We start from the raw sequence: 22,795 nt of genomic DNA on the forward strand, positions 1-22,795 counted from the left end.
GAAGTGGGGACTGAGCTGTGGGCCTTATGTTTTAAAGTCCACTACCTCAGCCATTAATCATTGCTGCCTGCTTTAACCTCCTTGTGAACTCAATTGAGTTAAATAAGAGTATCCTTAGACTAAGTGACAAGGAGCAGTGTCTCTCATAGACTTGCATAATTTGTAACTTGGTCACTTACTTGAGTCTTATTGCCAGTCCTGAGAGGTATACTATCCATGCATATGAGACAATGATGGATGTCCACCTAAGGCAGACTCAGCTGTTACATTAAAATTAATGAATTATTCATTCTGAGTAAGAAATGCTGCATTCTCACACTATCTAAATGAAATATGTTTATCTAATTTTAGGACAAGCTTGCTAAAGAAGAACGGAACAGCAAACTTAATCTGAACAAGCTCACTCAGCAGTGGCGTGTTCTTATGAGGGAAGCAAAGGCACGAGAGCTAAAGAAGGACATTGAGATCTTGAGCCAGACATTTGAGAGAGTTGTTGACCGTAAGGACAGTATCATCAAGGTAAGTCTAGCATGGAATAGGCCTTTTGTTCCAAGCCAGAGAAACTGTAAGCATTCCATATATTGCATCTGAAGCTTCAGTGTCTGTTGTACTTGCAGGTAAACAATACAATGACAGAGTAACCATTAACTCAAGCAGTATGCCTTCATTGCCCCTTTTTAAAACTCAATGTCAGCAATATACAGTAGTTTAGCAGAATGTGGTGAGTGTCAAAACTAAACTAGGAACCGACTCATTTATGTCTACAAGAAGAGTTAGAGATTCAAAAATGTTAGTGTTGCTTAGTTTAAAGACCCTTGTTAAAAAATGGACTTAATTGTTACCTGTGCATCCTTGTAGTCTCTAGTTCAAGATCTGGAAGAGGCGCAGGATCAGTATGCCATGGCGATAAGGGCCCACCTTCATAACTTGGATCATCTATTTGAGCTGCAAAGGGGACGGCTCCATAGTCTATGGGAGCTATACTGCGCAGAGGAGGAAGATCTGAAGAAACAGTTCAGTACAGAGAGGTACCATTCCTGTTTTGAAAAAGTAGAGAAAATCAGCTCCTGATTATACCGTTAAACGTAACATCAGTTACAAATTTAGTATCTACCCCATGCCACTGATGATAAAAAATATAAATGATAACACTAAATACCAATACATATGTTTATAGCTGACACGCATACTGTATATTATCACGGATTGGATGAAACATACATTAAGGGTTGGGGTTCAAAGATAAGAAAATAAAGAAAATGGCCACTGCTGTGAATTAAACAAAGAAAAGGCTTGCATGGAGTACAAGAACACTGCCTTCGCTGTATGCGGGTCCTGAAATGAATGACCATATATAATAGTGATCTCTCTGGAAGGGGCGGGATCTCCAGGAGCGCTCAGGGGGCTTGGTTAGGTGTCTTTCTGGTGTTGCACTACTCTGGGCATCTCTCTCCTAGGAGGTTTTGTTTTGCAGATGTGCTCGCATCGCTTGTGCATTAGCCGCTAAGTGAGTGATTCTTTCTTTGGAGTTTTGTTTTGCCGACATGCTGGTCTCACTTGTGTATTAGCGGCAGGAGGAAAAGTAATAGTGATACCGTTTTGCCAATGTGCTCGCCTCACTTCTGTATTAGCTGTTAAGTAAGTGACTCTTTCTTCAGTGGTTTCGTTGTGCCAACATGCTGGCCTCGCTTGTGTATTAGCGGTGGGAGGAAAAGTAAAAGTGATACCGTTTTGCCGATGTGCTTGCCTTGCTTCTGTATTAGCCACTAAGCGTGTGAATCTTTCTTTGGAGAGTTCATTTTGCCGATGTGCTGGCCTCGCTTGTGTATCCTCGGATGTGGAGCCCTTACCCCATCTCCACCTCTCACTTCCGGGACGGACAGACAGACACACTTCCACACGTAGATATTTATATATATTCATTGCATTCGTAGTCTGAGTCCCGACCTGAATTGTGTGGGTGGTTACCTACCAGGTAACGCTTGTGGTTGGTCTGCCATTCGGCAAACATCCGCCATGGTTCCCTCTTTAGTTGCGAGAAGGAGATCATGGAATGTTGCATAGTTTACTGTCAAATAATGCAAAGAGTACGCGACACGTGTTTCACCCTCATTTGGGCTCATCGGCATTACCTGGTAGGTAACCAACCACCCACACAATTCAGGTCGGGACTCAGACTACGAATGCAATGAATGTAATTACTCCAGACCTACAGGCTGTCAAATAAACAAACCACATGCCGTGGTGCAGCGTAAAGGGGCTTTGTCTCTGACGCTGACGTCCGAGGTTCGATCTCTGAGAGGGGAGCAGTAGAGTGTGTACGCCTGATGAGCCCAAATGAGGGCGAAACACGTGTCGCGTACTCTTTGCATAATTTGACAGTAAACTATGCAATATGTGTATATATATATATATATATATATATATATATATATATATATATATATAATATAGTAAGAAAATGCTATATAGCGCCCGACCCAACACAGATTTGACACAGGAGGCACGTGTAAAATAAATAAACTGTTTATTTTTCTTCGTCTGTGGGCTACGCCTTCCCTGTACCCACAGACACAACACAGTCCCAAGTACTAGGCACACAAGTAAAAGCCCAAGTACAAGCCCAAGCACACCTCTCTGGTACCACCATTCCTCCCAGGCAACCTTGTCCTCCTCCACCCGACTCTGGCTGCTGAGTGGTGGTCGCTGGCTCCTTTTATAGTTCGCCCAGAGGTGCTCCACGTGCTTGATCACCGAGTTCCGGCTGCACTTCTGGGTGTGATGGACAGGCTGCCCACACGGGCTCAGGAGTCCCAAACACAGCACCCCCTGGTGGTGCCTGCGGGACCCAACAGGGCTGCACCCAACTCCAATTCCCGTGGAGCCCTGTGGGAAACCGAGGCACTGCTCCAACCCAGGGGGGCGGCCATCTAGCGTCCAGGGGGAGGTATTGCATTGTCCAGGGCTGCTCCCCCTGAATATAGTGTGCAAAGGCATCCCAGCTGGGCATGGACCCCGGCCGCCTGCCACCTGCCACTATATATATATGAATGCAAAGAAACAGGGTGCATTGCGGGCCTACTCAAGAAAACTAAAAGACATCATCTACTTTAATTTAAATTGCTATACTCTACATAACATAACAATTGCTATACTCAACTACTCAACATACCACATGTGTGGTAGACAGAATCAAAACCAAAAATAAAATACCAAAAAATAATCAACCATCCAAACTGTAACATATGAGAAAAAGGCTTTCATTATCAGTCTCTTGCCAGCCAGGCACCCCTTTATAATTCATGTGTGTCTGTATCCATATCCATATCCATAGATCAATATTTGCACTTTAAATAAATTAGGTCTTTAATTCTAAAATTGAAGTTCAGTAAAATGGTTGCATGGTGATTCTTAATGCACCTATTAACGTGACATAGACAATTAGAGCTTTTACCCTACTTTTTAACAGTGAGACTATAGGACAGATTTTAAGAAAGTACTGTAAGTTTCAATAATAAGAATTTGCCGAGGGTACTGCTACGAGGTTTTGGGACAAGGCTGACTTCAAAAGGCTTCATTTGTAGCATTCATGAAGGACAGAGAAAGGAGTCCCATTTAATTATCTTGACATTCATCCATTGTAGAACACATGTGCATACACACACTAATGATTGGATAATTTAACCAGCACATGACCTAATACATACGTCCTTGGTGTTTGGGAGGAAACTAAACTGGCAAGAAAAAATAACACTTGATCATTGGGAGAACATGCAAATCTACAATGACAGTATCTGTGTTGTGAACCAAACTAAACCAAAATCACTACAACTGTCACCATATTAGTTGTATAAGTTGCATCTGGTTCTGTAATATAACAATATTATACAAAATTTACTATCTGTACTTTTTATATGTGATATTTTAAAACAGGGAGTTGATTATCACCCAACACCAAACGGAGATCTCCCGACTAGAAGATATATGCTTTGCAATGGAACTGAATTATACAGACCGGGAAAATGAGCTCAGGCAAGAATTCCACAGCACTCGAGATGACATCAAAAATAAGGTACACATTCCCACCCTAAGAAATTCACATTGGTCCTACTGAAAACATAGTGTAATCAGTACAGACAGTTTTGGTTCAGACTTCTTTTTTATGGCATTAGAGAAATTCTTTCTTCCTTTGCAACCCACAGGTACACATAGCTAAGACAGAGAGTTCACAAACCATAGCTTTCTTTGATTATTCTTTCCAATTCTGTACTTTGCTCTGTTGCTGACACAAGCTGCTTCCACATATCAAAGTCTGACAGCACAGATGCTGCTTGGCTCTGTCAGAAAGTGAGGTGATTATTACGGGATTGAAATGTACAGAACATTTTAGAATGCCTCCAAAAAAACATTGTAGTAAGCATGAGTGACTATGAACTGTGTAACTTCTACTACTCTATTTCAGAATATCGAAGAGAAACACTCTTTACGGATTCTTTTGGAAGGCAGAGTTGAGGACCTTTGGCAGCAGTTTCAGCAGGCTCAGCGAAGTTACACTGAAGCTACTGAGGACCGCAGGATTGCCTTTGAAACACTGAAAGCTAAAGATGAGAAGAGTGCTAAAGAAATTGATATGCAGATGAAAAAAATACAAAGGATCCAGGTTGGCTCTTCTGTTTTATGTTCAGACTAATTTATTCCAATATCTAGAAGCCATAGCTGCCACACAGGAATTGCTTTGAACAATTGGATCAGCATGGGTCAGCAGTATGGTGCAGTTGATATCACTGCTACTATCTTTACATCTCCAAGACATTAGACTCAAATCCTGGCTCCGTCAGTGTTCGTGTGGGGCCGCTTTCTCAATGTACCTATGTTTGTTTTCTCTGGGTACATGAAAATTAACACTGAAAATGATGACAGTCAATCACAAGGTATGCTCATGTACACATCCATGCTTACTAATGCCAGGCCAGTTTAGAGCCATCAGTTAACGTAACAAGCATTTAGTTTGGATAAGGGAAATCACTGGAATACAAAGACCAAGGACCCCATTTATAAAACTTTACATGGATTTGAGTGTGAAAACATGCACACAGTAACAAAAAAAAACAACAGGAAAATGTGTATGAGAAAAATAAATCAAATTTATAAAACAAATTTGTATGTAATTTACCCTTTATAAATCACAATCACCTTGTAAGTGCGCATACATGAATGCACCTTGAACACCGCTTTGAATGACCCTCCTACTGTACACTGGCAATCACAATACTTCATTGGCTGGTAGAGTAGCGTCTACCTCCTGATGCATCGAGACCCTGTCAACTGCATTCAGGAGTATCTGGCTGCGCTCTGCAACTAAGCACACAAGATCATTTTTATCATTATAGCACCCTTCCTCTGCATTTTGGGTGTCAGAGAAAGGCTTAAGGTGCCAGTTTCTGAGCAGATAGCCACTACTATTTGACACGATTGCTGTTGCAATAAATAGTACAGACCATATAAAACACAGACGGTTCAGCCATTTAACTTACCCATAAGCTAGCCACCATGTACAGCACCATCATGTCTGTCAAAGCTACTTTACCTCAAAATAAATGAATCATGAGTTGAGCCAGGCCACCAAGCAATGACGTTTGTCAGTCTCACCTTGGCATCACAGATGACTGGTGTGTTAATGGGATGTCACTGCTCACAGTTAAAAAAGCAGCTTCGTTCTCGCTAGGTGCCCTTATTGCAACATGAGTGCAGTTAAGTGCTCCAGTTACATTAGGTGAACTGGACTCTGCTGCAGGTTGACTTTTTATTTTGGCACAAACATGTTATGTTTTATGTATGTGCACCCACACTATACGAAAAGTGGATGTAACACCTCACCAGTCAGTTAAAGGCTTCTAGCACAGGGGTATGACAGAATGAAGCTTGGCTCAGATATTCCTATCTGTCAACCAGTTCTTCAGTACAAAAATGTGATATTGGCCCCCTTAAAAGGGAATTAAAATACAGTCTGTACATCATATTCATCACTTTGAGGTGTAATTTATTTGTCACATCAATGCACATTATAATAGTGGCTTGGTGATATAAATTACGTGAGTTGCCATTTAGTTGGTTTGACTGCATTTCCCCGCTTGATCAAGGGTGTTGTCATTTCTCAGTTTCTCCATAATTTTGCGTACTCTTGGGTCAGAATTATACTTGTTAAATATGCACACGTTCTCCATTCAAATTTTCTTTTTTAAATGCCCATGTTTGTGTTGAAAGCTGTGTACAAACATTTCAAGCCTCTTTTTGTACATATGGAAGCTTTATAACTGAGGCCCAAGAACAGATGTAAACTTGGAAAGAATCTGCAACTGTCTCTATTGCCAACAATTAAATTAAGGTAGTTCTACTCAATCATGGCACATGTGAGTGTTTGGTGACATGCTGCTTGTTGATTAGAATGTGCAAACAGGAATTTCACTGTACTTTGTACACCTGACAATAATGACCCCATAAACCTATAATGAATACCATAATGATGCTTTGGGAAGAACCTCCATAAGTCTTTGACACATTAGAGATTAAGTAAGAGGTGACATGATAAAATAAAATAGTATAAAAGTGAGTAGGGTGGGTGCCAATGTAGTTTTTTTTTCACTTCTTCCTTAAAAACATTGTTGAAAACATTAGAGATGAAGATAAAGGTTCATTACAGTCAAATGTTACAATGTTTTTCTTTATTTAGATAACAATAGATACGTGGGATATGTTGTGTGGCAGGGCAGCTGATAGTACTCGTTCATCATACTAAGCAGTTGTTACTTTGAGAACATTCACATCATGTGAACATGTTGGTGAATATTGAGTGACAAGTTTTGTTGGGTTGAATGGCCTGTTATGTTCTTCCATTTGTGCTCACCATGACTACACCATGTCAAAGCATTCTGCTGCTGAGAATCTCAGGGACAGACCTGTACTGCAAAATGTGTTGGTATTAATACAACATGTTTTACAAATTACTTTAGATTGGACCTTAAGTGTTTTTGGAAAGTTTGTGACCTGTAACTTCTAGATACTGATCTTAATGTTGAGTACATGGTTAGTTTTTACATTAAGCAGTTAGAAATAAGTGGGCCCTATTCTTGAAAGTCTTGGGTTTAACCTCCTGTCTGTCTTGTGGGGTTGCAATCCCATGGTTTAAAACTACCAAGCCTCATACGTGTGCTGCTTTGCCACTCACCTCCTAAACTGGCTACTAGGCCCCTCTGACCAATCTGGCGGTCTATTTTCCAGTCAATACTTTGACTCAAGTTTCATTGTGATTTTAAGCTCAGGGAGCCATGGTTATGGGGTGGCATTGGGTTACTTTCAGAGCCCTCCATGGAATCATTTCTGCACTCAGTTGCTCCTTGAAAGTTCTGGGGCCATCTCACCCAGATCTTTCCCTATGAAACCCAATTATTCTTTCATTCCTCAGCCCCAGTACAGACTTAAAGTAACCTAACACTCTTGCTGGTGCTAGTACTGCCTGTCCTCCACCACATGCTGTAGGGTCTTCTGTCCATTCATAATGGCCTGCCTCTGAGTAATTCCTTTCAGGACACTCTGTAAACATTTATGGCACATCACTCACAGGAGATATTTTTAATTCCTTTCTAGTTACCAATGTGGTCTTGTATTTTATTTATGAATCCTGCAGTGCATGTGCCCTGTTATGGTTCTGCCCTTTGTCATTTGTACTCCTGATAGCCATTTACCACATGCTGTACTGTTCAAGTTTTGCTATATTTTCATTTAGAATTTCTCCAAAGATGGTAAAATTTAAAGCTTGTGTCACTACAGAGATGGCATCAGCAGTTTTGAATGTTCAGGAGATGGTTATTTGTGTAACAGATGATAGGGTGGGTGTATTGTTCTCTTTCTTCCCTTAGTTTTCTGCCTCTATGAAATATTCATTTGCTTAGTAATGTGGGAAATGTGACAATTTTAGGGGTGTCAAATGTGTCACACTTTGTCGTAGGCCACAAAGATACAGTACCTCCTACTTTCGGGTTATTCTATTAACCATTTCTAGTAATGATGACAATAGCCATGCTGCGGCCAGTCTGTTACACTCAGAAGGACTTTTGTCAGCTAGAGATTTAAAGTAGAAAATAAGCAGATCAAAGATTTTCATATGGAGTTTCAATAAGAATGATTGGGTTACAGTTTGCACAAGTTCCTGTTCTTTGTATGCCGATGGATAAAGATGTGTGCTATTTCTTGTAATGGCATAGTGGGCAAGTTATTGTTTGCCACTTCAATCTTCAACATTAACTCACTTGTGACTCTGAGCAAACCAGTTAACTAGAAGACAAACTGGAAAAAAGCTTGGTTTGTATTTCATTTTATTTAACATTTGACTTTACACCAGAAAGCTGCTGGTTTAATCAATGCCACTCTTTCACTGTGTGACCTGAGTGAGTGAGTCACTTAAACAGCGAAGTGGTAGTGCTGCTGCTTTGCAGTAAGGAGACTGTGGGTTTGCATCCCGGGTCCTCCCTGTGTGGAGAGCGCTTTGAGTAGTGAGAAAAGTGCTATATAAATGTGAAGAATTATTATTAAAATGTCTGTGCACTTTTTGTACAAACTATACCAATATCAAAAAGAAATGCAACTTTTGTTGATGGACTGAAATTTCAACCTTCATTTCTACAATAACAATTATTATGGTAAAACAAAACAGTACAACAGCAGAAAGGGCAGGAACACAAACGCAACCATGAATACAAACAACAGTCTTGTTGTAGTCCTTCACTACCTGCATAGAAAGTGGCAGGATAAAGTAGAAGGACCTTGAGACAGTGTGTGAAATGACCGAGGTCCCATGGGGCCTGAGAACTCTAATAAACTCCATATACCCTCCAAAAGCCTGAAAATCAAAACTATGGTGGGGTTCTCCCCCCCCCCCCCCAAATAAAAAAAAACTTAAAGACATGTTGTATTATAAATTGCACAATTCCCATTTCTGAGTTTGAGAGACAACATTGTAGCAGAGTGCAGACAGCCCTTTGCAGGCCGGCAAGACTGCAAGGCAGCTGTTTGTAAGCGCATCCCAGGCTGGATGGGATCAGATGAGTGAGGGTGTGCCAGGCTTGACTTCCAGAGCCTGTCGCCAAGGAAGGACAGCACATTATTTTAATCAAGAGGATTCAAAAAAGAGGGAAGAGACTTTCTTAGGAAAAGATTAAATAAGAACCCTAAGCAGATATTAGTGAATTGGGCAACATCACTGGGTGTGCACTCTACAACTCTGCGGCATCAGCACCAAGTGATATCAGACGAGGGCATTATTGAAGAATTATCAATGATTCCAGCCATTCAAACAGTGGCCTCTTTTCTATACTGCGGACTGGTACCATTGCCTGAAGGCCAACTCGGAGAGACTGAGGAGGAGTTTCTGTCCACAGTCCATCTGCATCTTGAATAAGGAAAGTGTCTAGATCTACATGGTGTCGTATTGTTAACTTTCTCACATAAAGTTATTAAGTTATTTATTTAGATATTATTTTATACTATCATGTATTTACAATTCTATAAATACTATTCTAATAATATAAAATATTATTGTTATTGTCCTTTTTTATTCTTTTTAAAGGCACGGTCATTGGAGTTAAGCAATTAAGCATTTCACTCCATATTGTACTATGTGTATAATTTGTATGTGACAAGCACAATTTGATTTGATTTGTTTTGATGATGAAGAGTGTAATAGCATTGGAAAACAGGGTAGCCAAAATAAGAAGGAGACACAAAACAGTGAAGCAAAATAAAGCCAGAAAATTTCATAACAAATTTGACACTTAGTTTTTATTCTTTAAAAGAACCTGATACTTTATTAACGTATAATATGATGCTGACATCTTAAATAGTGATTTAGTTATTAGATATTATGTCACAGGTTGTGACAATGCCTAGTCATGTGGCTAGCAACATACCTCATTGGCATTAGTTGGAGTAGTTATTCAACCAAATTAATCCATTCTAAACTACTAATGCCTTCTCTGAATTTGTAGACAGATTACTTTATTCATTGCTTTCTGGAAAAGTAATCAGATTACTAATTATTTTAATTTTACATTACTTCTTAAAGCTGTAGAAATATATATGAGTTCCAAAGCAGAAAAGTAACACCCAAATGTCCTTTCAGAATTTCAATAAGTTGGACATAACTAATATCTGTGAATGTGAATTCAGCAGTTAATCAAAAAAACTACTGTACATAATTTACATTAAATGGGCCATTTCTACATATGCTATGAACCAGCAAGTAAACGACCATTAGTTCAATAAAAGAATTTTTAATGAATAAATAAATCTTAGCAATTTAAAGTAAAACAGACTTATTCACTCAAACACTTGCGAACATGGAACTGGTAAATGATAAAGTTATTGCTAACATGATAGCTAGCAGACAAGAGCACTTATTGATCAGGTTGCTCCAGCTACCTGCAGAGTTTATTGTGTAAAACAATCAATACATTTGTGTTTCTGTCATCTGGGTCCTCATTACACTATCAAAAAAGACATGTGATGGTCAAACAGAAAGCATTTACATCTTGTAATTTATTATCTTACTTTCTCTAACAATTAAGGTAAAGTCTGAGATAATTTATTTGTACATAGACATCTCCATTTTTGTGGGAACATGATAAAAAAATCGAAATGCACATCTGGGTACTGCTGCCTCGCAGTTAGGAGGCCTGGGCTCGCTTCCCGGGTCCTCCCTGAGTCGAGTTTGCATGTTCTCCCCGTGTCTGCATGGGTTTCCTCCCACAGTCCAAAGACATGCAGGTTAGGTGCATTGGCGATCCTAAATTGTCCCTAGTGTGTGCTGTGTGTGTATGTGTGTGTGTGCGTGTGTGTGTGTGTGCCCGTCCCAGGATTTGTTCCTGCCTTGCGCCCTGTGCTGGCTGGGATTGGCTCCAGCAGACCCCCGTGATCCTATGTTAGGATATAGCGGGTTGGATAATGACTGACTGACCGACATCTGGGTACACTGTGTAACACATGATGCTTAAAGTGTTTCCAATTTTGATTTGATATCTAATGCCCTTTTTGCCTGTGTAAATCTAATTCCTTATTAGTCATTTTTTCAAGAGGCCATACATCACAAGGAAAAAAATATTAACACAGATATGTTTAATCATAAAGTTCTCAGATACATGCTTTGGTCCAATTCTCTCAGTCTTCTTCTCTCCTTAAACTAGAATTCAGTTCTCTTAAAAATTGCCCCAGTTCTCTCTCTCTAAACATATTATTTCAATACACTGTAAAACTAAAAAGTTTTACCTTTCACAGTATGACCTTGAAATCTTTATTTCTTAGCAGACATAAAGTTGAGCTCAGTATAATTCTGAAGTCAAATGAACTTATCATGTAATATTGCATCTCTGGTGCAGATCTGACAGTATTCTAAAACTCAACGTACTCCACAGCAACATGAAAATAATGTGCATGTGTAGTGCAAATCAGGTGAGGGATGAAGATCAGATAGTCACAGTTCTTCATACATTATATGAAGTGGAATTCTGGCTCTTCAAGGCAATTACAGCATTTATATATTACTTGGTTAGACGTACTTGTTTAACACAACTAATGTAAGTCTGTAACCATAATGTGATTACACTTTAAATTCAAATGAGTTACACTGGGAATTGTAATTGGTTAACAATAGTGTGTTACTGTGTTAACCCCAGCTGTGGTCATTGCCATAAACGACTTGCCCACTTACATCTAAAAGATGCTGAAGCAGTGGTGTCACCACCATAATGATAACATTTATACACAATGGAAAAAAAAACACGTAAACATTTCATAAATAACACAAATAATTTCTTACAAATCTATAGTTGAGAATTATTATAATCAGCATTGGTAAATCAGCATTGTAAATTGGCAAAGAGGCTGCATCAGTCTGTGGTTTGTTTATCAACTCCCTTTTAATCCGCTTTCCAAAGGATTTAATGATATGGGAAGTTAAGGCACCTGCTCTGAATTTATTCGGGACTTTTGAGTGTGCATTTGTGGCAAACTGGATACCACTGGCATGTGTCCAGAGCTTGGGCTGCTGTTGCAAATCCTGTAATATCTGAAGCAGGCATCCATTTATTCTGTCTGGCCTACAGCTTTATTGAGTTTGTTACAGAACTTTTTAGCTTCATCTTGATCGTAGAAACGAAGACTATTACCTTTATAATCTCTGATTACATCTTGCCTGAAGAAGGGGCCTGAGTTGCCTCGAAAGCTTGCATATTGTAATTTTTTTTAGTTAGCCAATAAAAGGTGTCATTTTATTTGACTTCTCACTAATCTCTGAAATACAATTGTGTGTACCAAACCTTTTTGATAGAATTAATTGAATTAAGGTAGTCTAAAAAAAGAGGCTGGGAAATGAAAAAATCAGGATATTGGATCATGTGACCCTTCATTTAAATGGCTGTTCAGCAATGTGAGGCATTTGTTTTTGTGTTTTGTGATTTGTGATTGTATTTTTATCCATACTGATAGATCATGATGGAGTATGTTTAAATACAATGATGTCACTTTTGAAGAAAACCAATGTGTTTGAATCAGTATTAAAACTGAAAGTCAAAATGACACTAATAGATAGATAGATAGATAGATAGATAGATAGATAGATAGATAGATAGATAGATAGATAGATAGATGGCTTAATGTAAATTATAGTTACTCCACACATCTTTTTGAGATTTGCTATTGTACGTTCTTGGTCTCAAAAATTGAAAAGAATGTTTTTTATCACAGGACTCGATTGCAGGTCTTCGTAACCAGATGTCAACAAATGCCCGGGAAAGCGAAGAACAAATTCGATGCTTGAAGGAGCAGAAGGAGAGGTTTCAGCAGCAATCTGGAGGGGTCAAGGCTGAAATGAACCAGATTCGTGCCTCAGGGAAGAAACAACTGGTGCAGCTCACTCTACAGAGCAGTGCAACAGCAAAAAAGCTCAACCACATAATGAGCAAGGTAAGAGCAATATGGGCCACAGACTTTACCTCAATCCTGTGGGCCATTAAAAAAAGGATTCATTCCCTGGACCTTTGGAAGTGCCACATGTCTTCCATATATTAACCCCTAATTTGAGCACTCACATCAGATTTGTAGTGTATTTCACTCTAATTACCATTCACTGGGGAAAACAATAAATAATGGCATGTTGTTTCATATGTAAGAAAGTAAACTTGCAAGAATATTCTTGATCTGTAAAAGCTCAGTACTGTTGGGAGGCTCTGGTTCCATGCAATCTGGCTTTGGGAAAACATCGCTTTGGCAGATGGATGAACTGATCTTTTCATTTTAATGCTTTTGTACCTATAAATGTTGTTGTGTCTGTCCGTTTGGCCGATATGAAACAATACAACTCATTGATTTCAATGAATTTTAATACATGTATTCTTCTAGGAAATATATCAAATAAGTTCATTTTTTGTTGAGACATCTCAAATAGAGCATACTGTACAAATTATGAAAGTTTCAAAATGTTACCTGCAAAACGAATCAGAAGACTGTTGAAATCGCCTATCTTGAACATTCTTTGTGGCCCAGTGATTCCCAACATGGAGCGCATGCCCCACTGGGGGGAAATTTGATTTTTTAGGGGGGCAATTCGAGAATTTAGGTACATTAAACAATTTATAAAATGAACAAACTGAAATTCACTGTTAAAAATGATAGAAAAAAATAAACAAATAATTTTTATTTTTATTTTTTATAGAGACATTTATATATTTATATAAACATAGAAGGGATGGTGAAGAACCCTTTAATTTATGATTTTACAACCGGCTTAGGTTTTTCTTCTTTGAAATCGTTTTTACCATTAAAATAATATGAATTGTAACAATGATTATACAATTTTGGAATATAACAAAAATATAAAATGATCAGAATATTACAGAAAAAGCTGTTATTCAAGTTATTTCATATTTACGAATATCACGTCTCTTATTATGTTTTCAAAACTGCATTTGCTGTATTTTCATATTACTTCATATTATTATTTTTTTTTTTTCACAATTTCTTAGTGATTTCTTTGTCAGTACTTCAGCTATCCTTTCCCTCTTTTGTTTCCATGTTCTTTGGACACTTGTTTAGACCAAATTAATGATATTATGGGCTTCCTCCACGGAAGTAGGAGTTCACTTTTTGAATAGTTAATAATAAGAATAAGGTATATGTTACAGTGGGGGACATCCTGATTTTAGAGAGGCCTAGGTGGGGCATGGCCAAAAAAAGGTCACTGGTGTGGCCTCAATGGCTGACTAATTTACTCTTAGCACATCTTCCTCTTTTATAAATCTAATAGCCACTGTAGAAGGAAAAAAGAAATACCCAACATAAGTTATTGTAATGGCAGAAGAGCCATGATTGGACTGGAATGTAGATTGGCATCTCTCCATTGGGAACTGCTTTCAAAATTTAAAGAAAAAAATACAATTAGCCATAGACTCTCCACAACCAACAACTAAAATTAGATTATCAAATAATGTAAGTTTTACATTACTTGAGTTGAAATCTGCCATCTGTGAAAGTTATTGAGCCAGCATTTGGGCTTAGTTTCTAATTACATGATATTGTACACGACTGCTTGTGTCCTGTTTTGTGCATTGTATTTGAATGGGTGTGACACCCATTGCACACCCAACATACCTGGAAGGGGGGTGGGGGGGGGGGAGTAATTCTCTCTGGATTGCCTTTCCTAAGATCTCTTCCATTTTTTTTCCCTTCAAGGTTTATTTTTTTGGAAGTTTTTTCTTGTCTTGTTAGGGAGTCAAGGCTGGGGGAGATGCAAAAAAAAAAAAAAAAACAGGGCCTGTTAAAGCATATTGAGGCATTCCTTGTGTAAGTTTGGGCTATACATGAAATAAATTGTTATTGTAGTATGTTTTTAAAACATATATTTGATGTACTCATGCAATATATATAATTTAATTCTATAATCACAGTTGTTTTTGAATATAGCTCATTGTTTTAAATGTATTTCATCAATGTGATATGTCAAGTAAACAAACAAAAATTAAACATGTTTCAACTTTACAAACAATTTACAAAGTCCCTGAACACACTTGAGTGTTATGCCATGCATGCATTTTGTAACTTGTTTCAATCCACTTTATCCAGCTCAAGATCTTGATGCAACAAAATCTATCCTGGAATAGTGAATATTGTGAAAGAATGTTATTTTTATTTGAGAAAATGTCATTTGGTAATAGTTAGTAATGACTGGTAGGCATTTTATTTGCACCATCTATCTTCTTATATAATACGCTACCATGGCTGTTCATTTGTCTTTCCAGGATTTTAATCACCTGTAGCTTACAAACCGTTTCACCTACTAACCTAAAATTTGGTACACATATACTACATGACGTCTACTATCCGCTTTCGGGGTGATGATTTTTATTACTCTTTTTATTTTTATTTTATTTTATTGTAGAATCAACTCTCAGCAGCGCGCAGCAGGGCGGCCGTGTGGCTCATGTGTACGTGCACCGTTCTCATTCCCTACCACCTTCGCGGTCACTTCCCCTACCTCTTCATATCTTAAATCATTCTTGAGGCAGATTGAAGACTAAGTGCCAGCTTAAGTGAAAAATTAAGAAAAACGTACTAAGTAATTGCAACACAAAAACTAACTTAATCAGTTTTAACGCGAAAAGATGCAGACGAAATAAGAGACGCAGCGGGTCGATAGGGTGGAGAAATAAAATGATCAGTGGGCACATCAGGTTGTGCTTTTTTCTACCCTAGATAGATAGATAGTAAGTAAGTAACTAGCTGTCTTACTTTTTAGCTTTTTCAGAAGCTCAAGAACATAAAAATATTATATCATGGAACAACAAACCCTCCTCAGACACACATTACAAAAAAGAAGAAAAAACTTCTGATTTGGCTAAAGATAAGAGAGCAGTCACAGTGAGGCATCATAAAGGCATATTGCCATAGTTTTGACGGAGCCCCAGCAGAGTTTTGTGACACATTTCTGCTGAACAACTGGTTGGCATAGTTTTCTTATTTAATAGGGTGTCATAGAGATGATGTACAGCATTGTTCAGAAACCATCTGTTTTGTCTTCATTCTCTCTTCAGCTGTTATCTCCAGATGGTCAACAGTGCTTCACTTAACTGGGCCTGCCTTCTTAATCAGCTTGCTGATTTTTTTTAAGTCTCTGTTGAGATGATGTTACCTGCAGAAAATCTCACTGGTCATCACAGAGTTGCAGAACATGGGAAGAATGTCTGTTTATATGTTAAAAGAAATCAGTTTCCTAAGGAAAAAAACAGTGTGCTTGCTATTTTTTTGCATAGTTTCTGTGTGTTACTAGACCAGACCTGATTTTCACTGGTGTGGATCCACAGGTGACTGTAGGAATGCAGCACCCCCATGTCAGCACTTCTGAATAGTAACCCGATGTAGAGCCTCTTTGTTGTGGCAAAAGCCAATAACCAGATATTTTGTTGAACTGCAGACAATTCTTTCTACACCAAGAACCAAAATTCTCCTCCTGACTCCTATACTCTGTCTCATCCCCCTTATCAATATACCCTATTAGTGCAGAATCATAAGAGAATTTCTGCAAGTGACATGACCTGCTGTTATATTTATAGTCTGAGGTATACAGAATGTTCCAGTGCTTTTCCTTAATGTGTTCCAGTGTTTCTCACATCCATATCAGTACCACAGTCCTTCAGTCTCACAAACTGTGGTCTTTCCGACAGATAGTCCATTACTCAGGACACCTTACGCTCATCCACCTGCATATCTCTAAGTTACCACTTAAAGGGGATGGCTGGATGGTATTGTAGGCACCGGAGAAATCAAAAAACAAAATTCTCACAGTGCTGCCGGCATTACAGTACGATATCAGCTCTTACACTTTGCTATATAATCTACTCTGTTCTTCAGTACTTTTTTAGGTTGTATTCTCATGTTACTTGTTTGCACTTTGGATGAATGGCTTTTTTCTTTAATTTTTACTGGGTTTGATTGTTCAGAGATTTACACAGGACAGTGATAGGCGCTACACAAAAAAAAGTCCAAAAGTATGCAAAAATAGAAAGGAAGGAACCAAAAACGTGGCACAAAGCAGGCCAGATGTCTTTAAGTTAGGCCATCCATTACATCAGCCTACTTACTATTATTTCTTTACAAGATTCAAGGAAGGACTCCGCCCTGAACGAGACTCCAATCCATTGAAAGTCACAATGACTCAGACCTAGCCAAGTCAGAGAGATCTGCATGTCTTTGAGTTGTTGGATGGAAACCACCATGAGAACCTGTGATGACATAAGGAGATGTGCAAACTCCACAGGACATGCCTGGGTCAGGCGTCTGTAGCTTTGATGAAGAAAACTAATCACTGTACTACTGTTTAGTCTTGTTATTTCCAATTTATTTGTTACTAGCTGCCCCACTGAAGCAGGACAGTGAGGAGGGCCTCGCCCAGCTCCCTACTCCTGACGTCACACTTCCTCCTGTACCCACAGCCTCTGTCTCGGATTAGTGTGAATATCTTCTTCTTGTTCTTTCGGCTGCTCCCGTTAGGGGTTGCCACAGCGGATCATCTTCTTCCATATCTTTCTGTCCTCTGCATCTTGCTCTGTTACACGCATCACCTGTATGTCCTCTCTCACCACATCCATAAACCTTCTCTTAGGCCTTTCTCTTTTCCTCTTGCCTGGCAGATCTATCTTTAGCATCCTTCTCCCAATATACCCAGCATCTCTCCTCTGCACATGTCCAAACCAATGCAATCTCGCCTCTCTGACTTTGTCTCCCAACCGTTCAGCTTGAGCTGACCCTCTACTGTACTAATTTCTAATCCTATCCATCCTCGTCACACCCAATGCAAATCTTAGCATCTTTAACTCTGCTACCTCCAGCTCTGTCTCCTGCTTTCTGGTCAGTGTCACCGTCTCCAACCCATATAACATAGCTGGTCTCACTACTGTCCTGTAGACCCTCCTTTGCACTCTTGCTGATACCCGTCTGTCACAAATTACTCCTGACACTCTTCTCCACCCATTCCACCCTGCCTGCACTCTCTTTTTCACCTCTCTTCCACAATCCCCATTACTCTGTACTGTTGATCCCAAGTATTTAAACTCATCCACCTTCGCCAACTCTACTCCCTGCAACCTCACCATTCCACTGACCTCTCTCTCATTTACACACATGTATTCTATCTTGTTCCTACTTACCTTCATTCCTCTCCTCTCCAGAGCATATCTCCACCTCTCCAGGGTCTCCTCAACGTGCTCCCTACTATCACTACAGATGATAATGTCATCAGCAAACATCATAGTCCACGGGGACTCCTGTCTAATCCCATCTGTCAACCTGTCCATCACCATTGCAAATAAGAAAGGGCTCAGAGCCGATCCCTGATGTAATCCCACCTCCAACTTGAATGCATCCGTCACTCCTACCGCAGACCTCACCAATGTCACACTTCCTTCGTACATATCCTGTACAACTCTTACGTACAGTACTTCTCTGCCACTCCCGACTTCCTCATACAATACCATAGCTCTTCTTGAGGCACCCTGTCATATGCTTTCTCCAGGTCCACAAAGACGCAATGCAACTCCTTCTGGCCTTCTCTAAACTTCTCCATCAACATCCTCAGAGCAAGCATTGCATCTGTGGTGCTCTTTCTTGGCATGAAACCATACTGCTGCTCACTAATCATCACCTCACTCCTTACCCTTGCTTCCACTACTCATCAATTTTATTCCCCTGTAGTTACTGCAGCCCTGCACATCCTCCTTATTCTTAAATATTGGCACCAGTACACTTCCTCTCCACTCCTCAGGCATCCTCTCACTTTCCAAGATTCCATTAAACAATCTGGTTTAAAAACTCCACTACCGTCTCTCCTAAACACCTCCATGCTTCCATAGGTATGTCATCTGGACCATCGGCCTTTCCATTTTTCATCCTCTTCATAGCTGTCCTTACTTCCTCCTTGCTAATCCGTTGCACTTCCTGATTCATTATCTCCACATTATTCAACCTCTTCTCTCTCTCTCATTCTTTTCATTCATCAGCCTCTCAAAGTACTCTTTCCATCTGCTCAACACACTCTCCTCACTTGTGAGTACGTTTCCATCTTTCCATCTTTATCCCACTTCTTCTTTGCCATCCTCTTCCTCTGTATACTCTCCTGTATTTCCTCATTCCACCACCAGGTTTCCTTTTCCTCCTTCCTCTTTCCAGATGTCACACCAAGCACCCCTCTTGTTGTCACCCTTACTACATCTGCTGTAGTTTCCCAGCTGTCTGGTAACTCTTCACTGCCACCAGTGCCTGTCTCACCTCCTCCCTAAACTCAACCTTGCAGTCTTGCTTTTTCAACTTCTACCATTTGATCCTTGGCTCTGCTCTCACTCTCTTCCTCTTCTTGATCTCCAACGTCATCCTACCGACCACCATCCTATGCTGCTTAACTACACTTTCCCCTGCCACCACTTTGCAGTCTTCAATCTCCTTCAGATGAACTCTTCTGCATAGGATGTAATCTACATGTGTGCATCTTCCTCCACTGTTGTACGTAACCCTATGTTCCTCCCTCTTCTTAAAATACGTATTCACCACAGCCATGCCCATCCTTTTGGCAAAATCCACTATCCTCTGACCTTCTTCATTCATCTCCTTGACACCATACCTACCCATCACCTCCTTGTCTCCTCTGTTCATTCACCAATATGTCCATTGAAATCCGCTCCAATCACCACTTTCTGTCCCTTGGGTACACTGTTCATCACTTCATCCAACTCACTCCAAAAATCTTCTTTCGCACCCACTGCACACCCAACTTGCGGTGCATATGCACTAACAACATTCATCATCACACCTCCAATTTCCAGCTTCATAATCATTACTCTGCCTGACACTCTTTTCACCTCCAAAACACTCTTGACATACTGTTCCTTCAGAATAACCCCTACCCCATTTCTCCTCCCATCCACACCACGGTAGAACAATTTGAATCCACCTCCAATCCACCGGGCCTTACTCCCCTTCCATTTAGTCTCTTGCACGCACAATATATCAACCTTCCTTCTCTCCATCATATCTGCTAATTCTCTCCCCTTACCAGTCATACTGCCAACATTCAAAGTCCCTACCCTCAGTTCCACTCTCTTTACTTTCCTCTTCTCCTCCTGCCTCCAGACACGTCTCCCCCCTCTTCTTCTCTTTCTTCTTTTTCGGCCAAAAGTAGCCCAATTTCCGCCAGCACCATTGTTAACCTGGGGCCCAACTGATCTGGTATGGAAATTTGTATTGTTGTCCACATATTAATTTGGCAATATTTTACACTGGATGCCCTTCCTGACGTAACCCTCCCAAGTGAACTATAATTCTTAGCGCGATGACAGAAGTCACAAAATCAACTGGAATGTTCAAAGAAATGAAAGAAAAAAACAGATCTAAATCCGTTAAGTAGTTCTCTCATTCGCTAGCTTAGTGGAGGTAAGGTACACACCCCGAGGCTGTTGCATCAGTGAGGAGGTCCCCGCCCCGCTGCATGACTCTCGGATTTGCGCAAATAAATGGGTACTGCAAGTGAACTATAATACATAGCGCAATGACAGAAGTCGCAAAATCAACAGAAATGTTCAAGCAAATTATAGGAAAAACCCGATCTAAATCCATTAAGTAGTCCATCCATTATCCAACCCGCTATATCCTAACTACAGGGTCATGGGGGTCTGCTGGAGCCAATCCCAGGGCGCAAGGCAAGAAACAAACCTCGGGCAGAGTGCCAGCCCACCACAGGGTGCACACACACACACACACACAAGGGACAATTTAGAATCGCCAATGCACCTAATCCTGCATGTCTTTGGACTGTGGGAGGAAACCGGAGTACCCAGAGGAATCCCACGCAGACACGGAGAGAACATGCAAACTCCATGCAGGAAGGACCCGGGAAGCGAACCTGGGTCTCCTAACTGTGAGGCATCAACGCTACCCACTGCGCCACCGTGCAGCCTCCATTAAGTAGCTCTGTTGTGAAAAGCGGACAAACATACAGACGCTGGATTTTAGATACATAGAGATTATAAAGTTATTGTTCCTTTGTGTATATTGTTCTGAAAGACACTAAACAGAATGATTATTTGTTAGATGTTTATAAAATGTTGCTTGCAATAATTCAGGGGATAATGCTTCTCCACATTCTCATTGCATCCTTTTCTGTTATCCCTGCCTTTTAGGGGGAACGCATTGTGAAGCTGGCGGACATGTGTCGCAAATTGGAAACAGAAGAGGAGAAAGTGTTGCCATTTTATAACTCCTCACTAGGTTTAGAAGAAAGAAGCCAGGTAGAATCTGTGGCTGCACAGCCTGCTGTTGAACCACTGGCACAGGTACCCATCGGATTGGCATGTGAATGCCATTCTCTAAGTCTCCTTCTGCTTTCTCTTGTTTTTATGTATGACTACAATATGGTGTGGCATGTTGCTGCTTCTTATCTTTCCCAGTTAAACCTTTCTGTACCCTAACACGACATGACATTCTTTGTCAGTGACTTTTCAAATGCTTCTCCTCACACACACATATGCCCAGCTGACGTTGGTGTCACCTAATAAATGTGATTTTTCTTGTGGCCTAGTTCCTCATCCCAGTAAAACTGTCATTTATCAGCGTAGAGTTCTTTTTTTGCAATTCAGTAAAGATTCTGTTTTCCTTCCTTACAGGCATTGAAGGACTATGCAACAATGGAAAAATTCTGGCAACGTTACAACAAAGTCCAGTTGGACCAATTAGCTCTGGACTGCGAGAAGAGAAGGCTGTTCCAGGAAAACTCCCAGCTTAGGCTTCTTCTCAAGCAGTACCTTGATGGAATCTCTGTGAGCGATGAAATTCTGACTGAGCTCAATCCCCTGTTCATTGTCAACCACCGCACAAATGTCAGAGCAGAGCCGGTGGCCGTGCCTGTCATAGAAAACAGGGTGGCAAGGCCATCTCACAACATCATAGAGGCAGCACACATTGTTCAGCGCACTATTTAGAAGAGCGGGCACCCAGGGGAGGTGGGTGTCCTCACTAATCTGAATTGCTTGACTTTTCATAGCTATATCTTGAATTCTTAGATTTTTTTTTTAATTAAGAATTCTTTCTGACCAGATTGGTTTTGTCTTTTTTAACTCCTTGTCATATTTTAATTCTATGGTTATACAGTACATAACAGCATCACCTGTCTCTTGGGCCAGAACATCAGCTCTTTGTGCTGTAGCTGTTACAATCATGTGAAATGGCACGCAATGTGTGTCAATCCATTGAATACACATTTAAAGAACATTAGCTGATGCTTCTGCCTAAAGTGTCTTACAAGTCACAAGTGTACATCCATCCATCTGCTTATCCAGTTCAGTTTATCAGGGAACATGTGGCTACTGGGCATAATGTAGTAACAAGCCCCGAAAGGGGTGCCAGTCCATCTCAGGGCACATTTACTGAACATAAGCACACCCACTCATATTTGGATAGTTTAGCTTTTAAATTTGAATTCACTGTTGTATACACAGCATAGTGGGATTCTTACTTGCATGTCTCCCACAGACTAGTGAGAGTAATACAGCACAAACAACAGTCAATGAATATTACAGGTGTACAATTAATTATATCATGAAATATAAGAAACATACAACCTGCATGTCTTGGGGACGTAGGATGGTAACCCCACGAACAGCAGAATAGCAGAAAGGTACAAACTCCACATGGGCAGTACCCAGGACTGCCC

At 40.1% G+C, this 22,795-nt stretch overlaps 1 protein-coding gene across 1 annotated transcript in view; it reads left to right on the forward strand.

Moving 5' to 3' along the window:
* Nucleotides 1–22,795, forward strand: part of ccdc65 (coiled-coil domain containing 65) — a 32,752-nt gene extending 9,957 nt beyond the window's left edge. The window contains exons 3-9 of the mRNA XM_028798119.2: nt 352–519; nt 859–1,028; nt 3,934–4,072; nt 4,463–4,660; nt 12,793–13,011; nt 21,267–21,419; nt 21,750–22,795. Of these exons, the coding sequence (XP_028653952.2) occupies nt 352–519; nt 859–1,028; nt 3,934–4,072; nt 4,463–4,660; nt 12,793–13,011; nt 21,267–21,419; nt 21,750–22,064 (1,362 nt within the window). The 3' untranslated portion in view covers nt 22,065–22,795. The remainder of the gene's footprint in view (nt 1–351; nt 520–858; nt 1,029–3,933; nt 4,073–4,462; nt 4,661–12,792; nt 13,012–21,266; nt 21,420–21,749) is intronic.

The sequence above is a fragment of the Erpetoichthys calabaricus genome, chromosome 3 (assembly GCF_900747795.2).
Source record: "Erpetoichthys calabaricus chromosome 3, fErpCal1.3, whole genome shotgun sequence".
Lineage (NCBI taxonomy): Eukaryota > Metazoa > Chordata > Cladistia > Polypteriformes > Polypteridae > Erpetoichthys > Erpetoichthys calabaricus.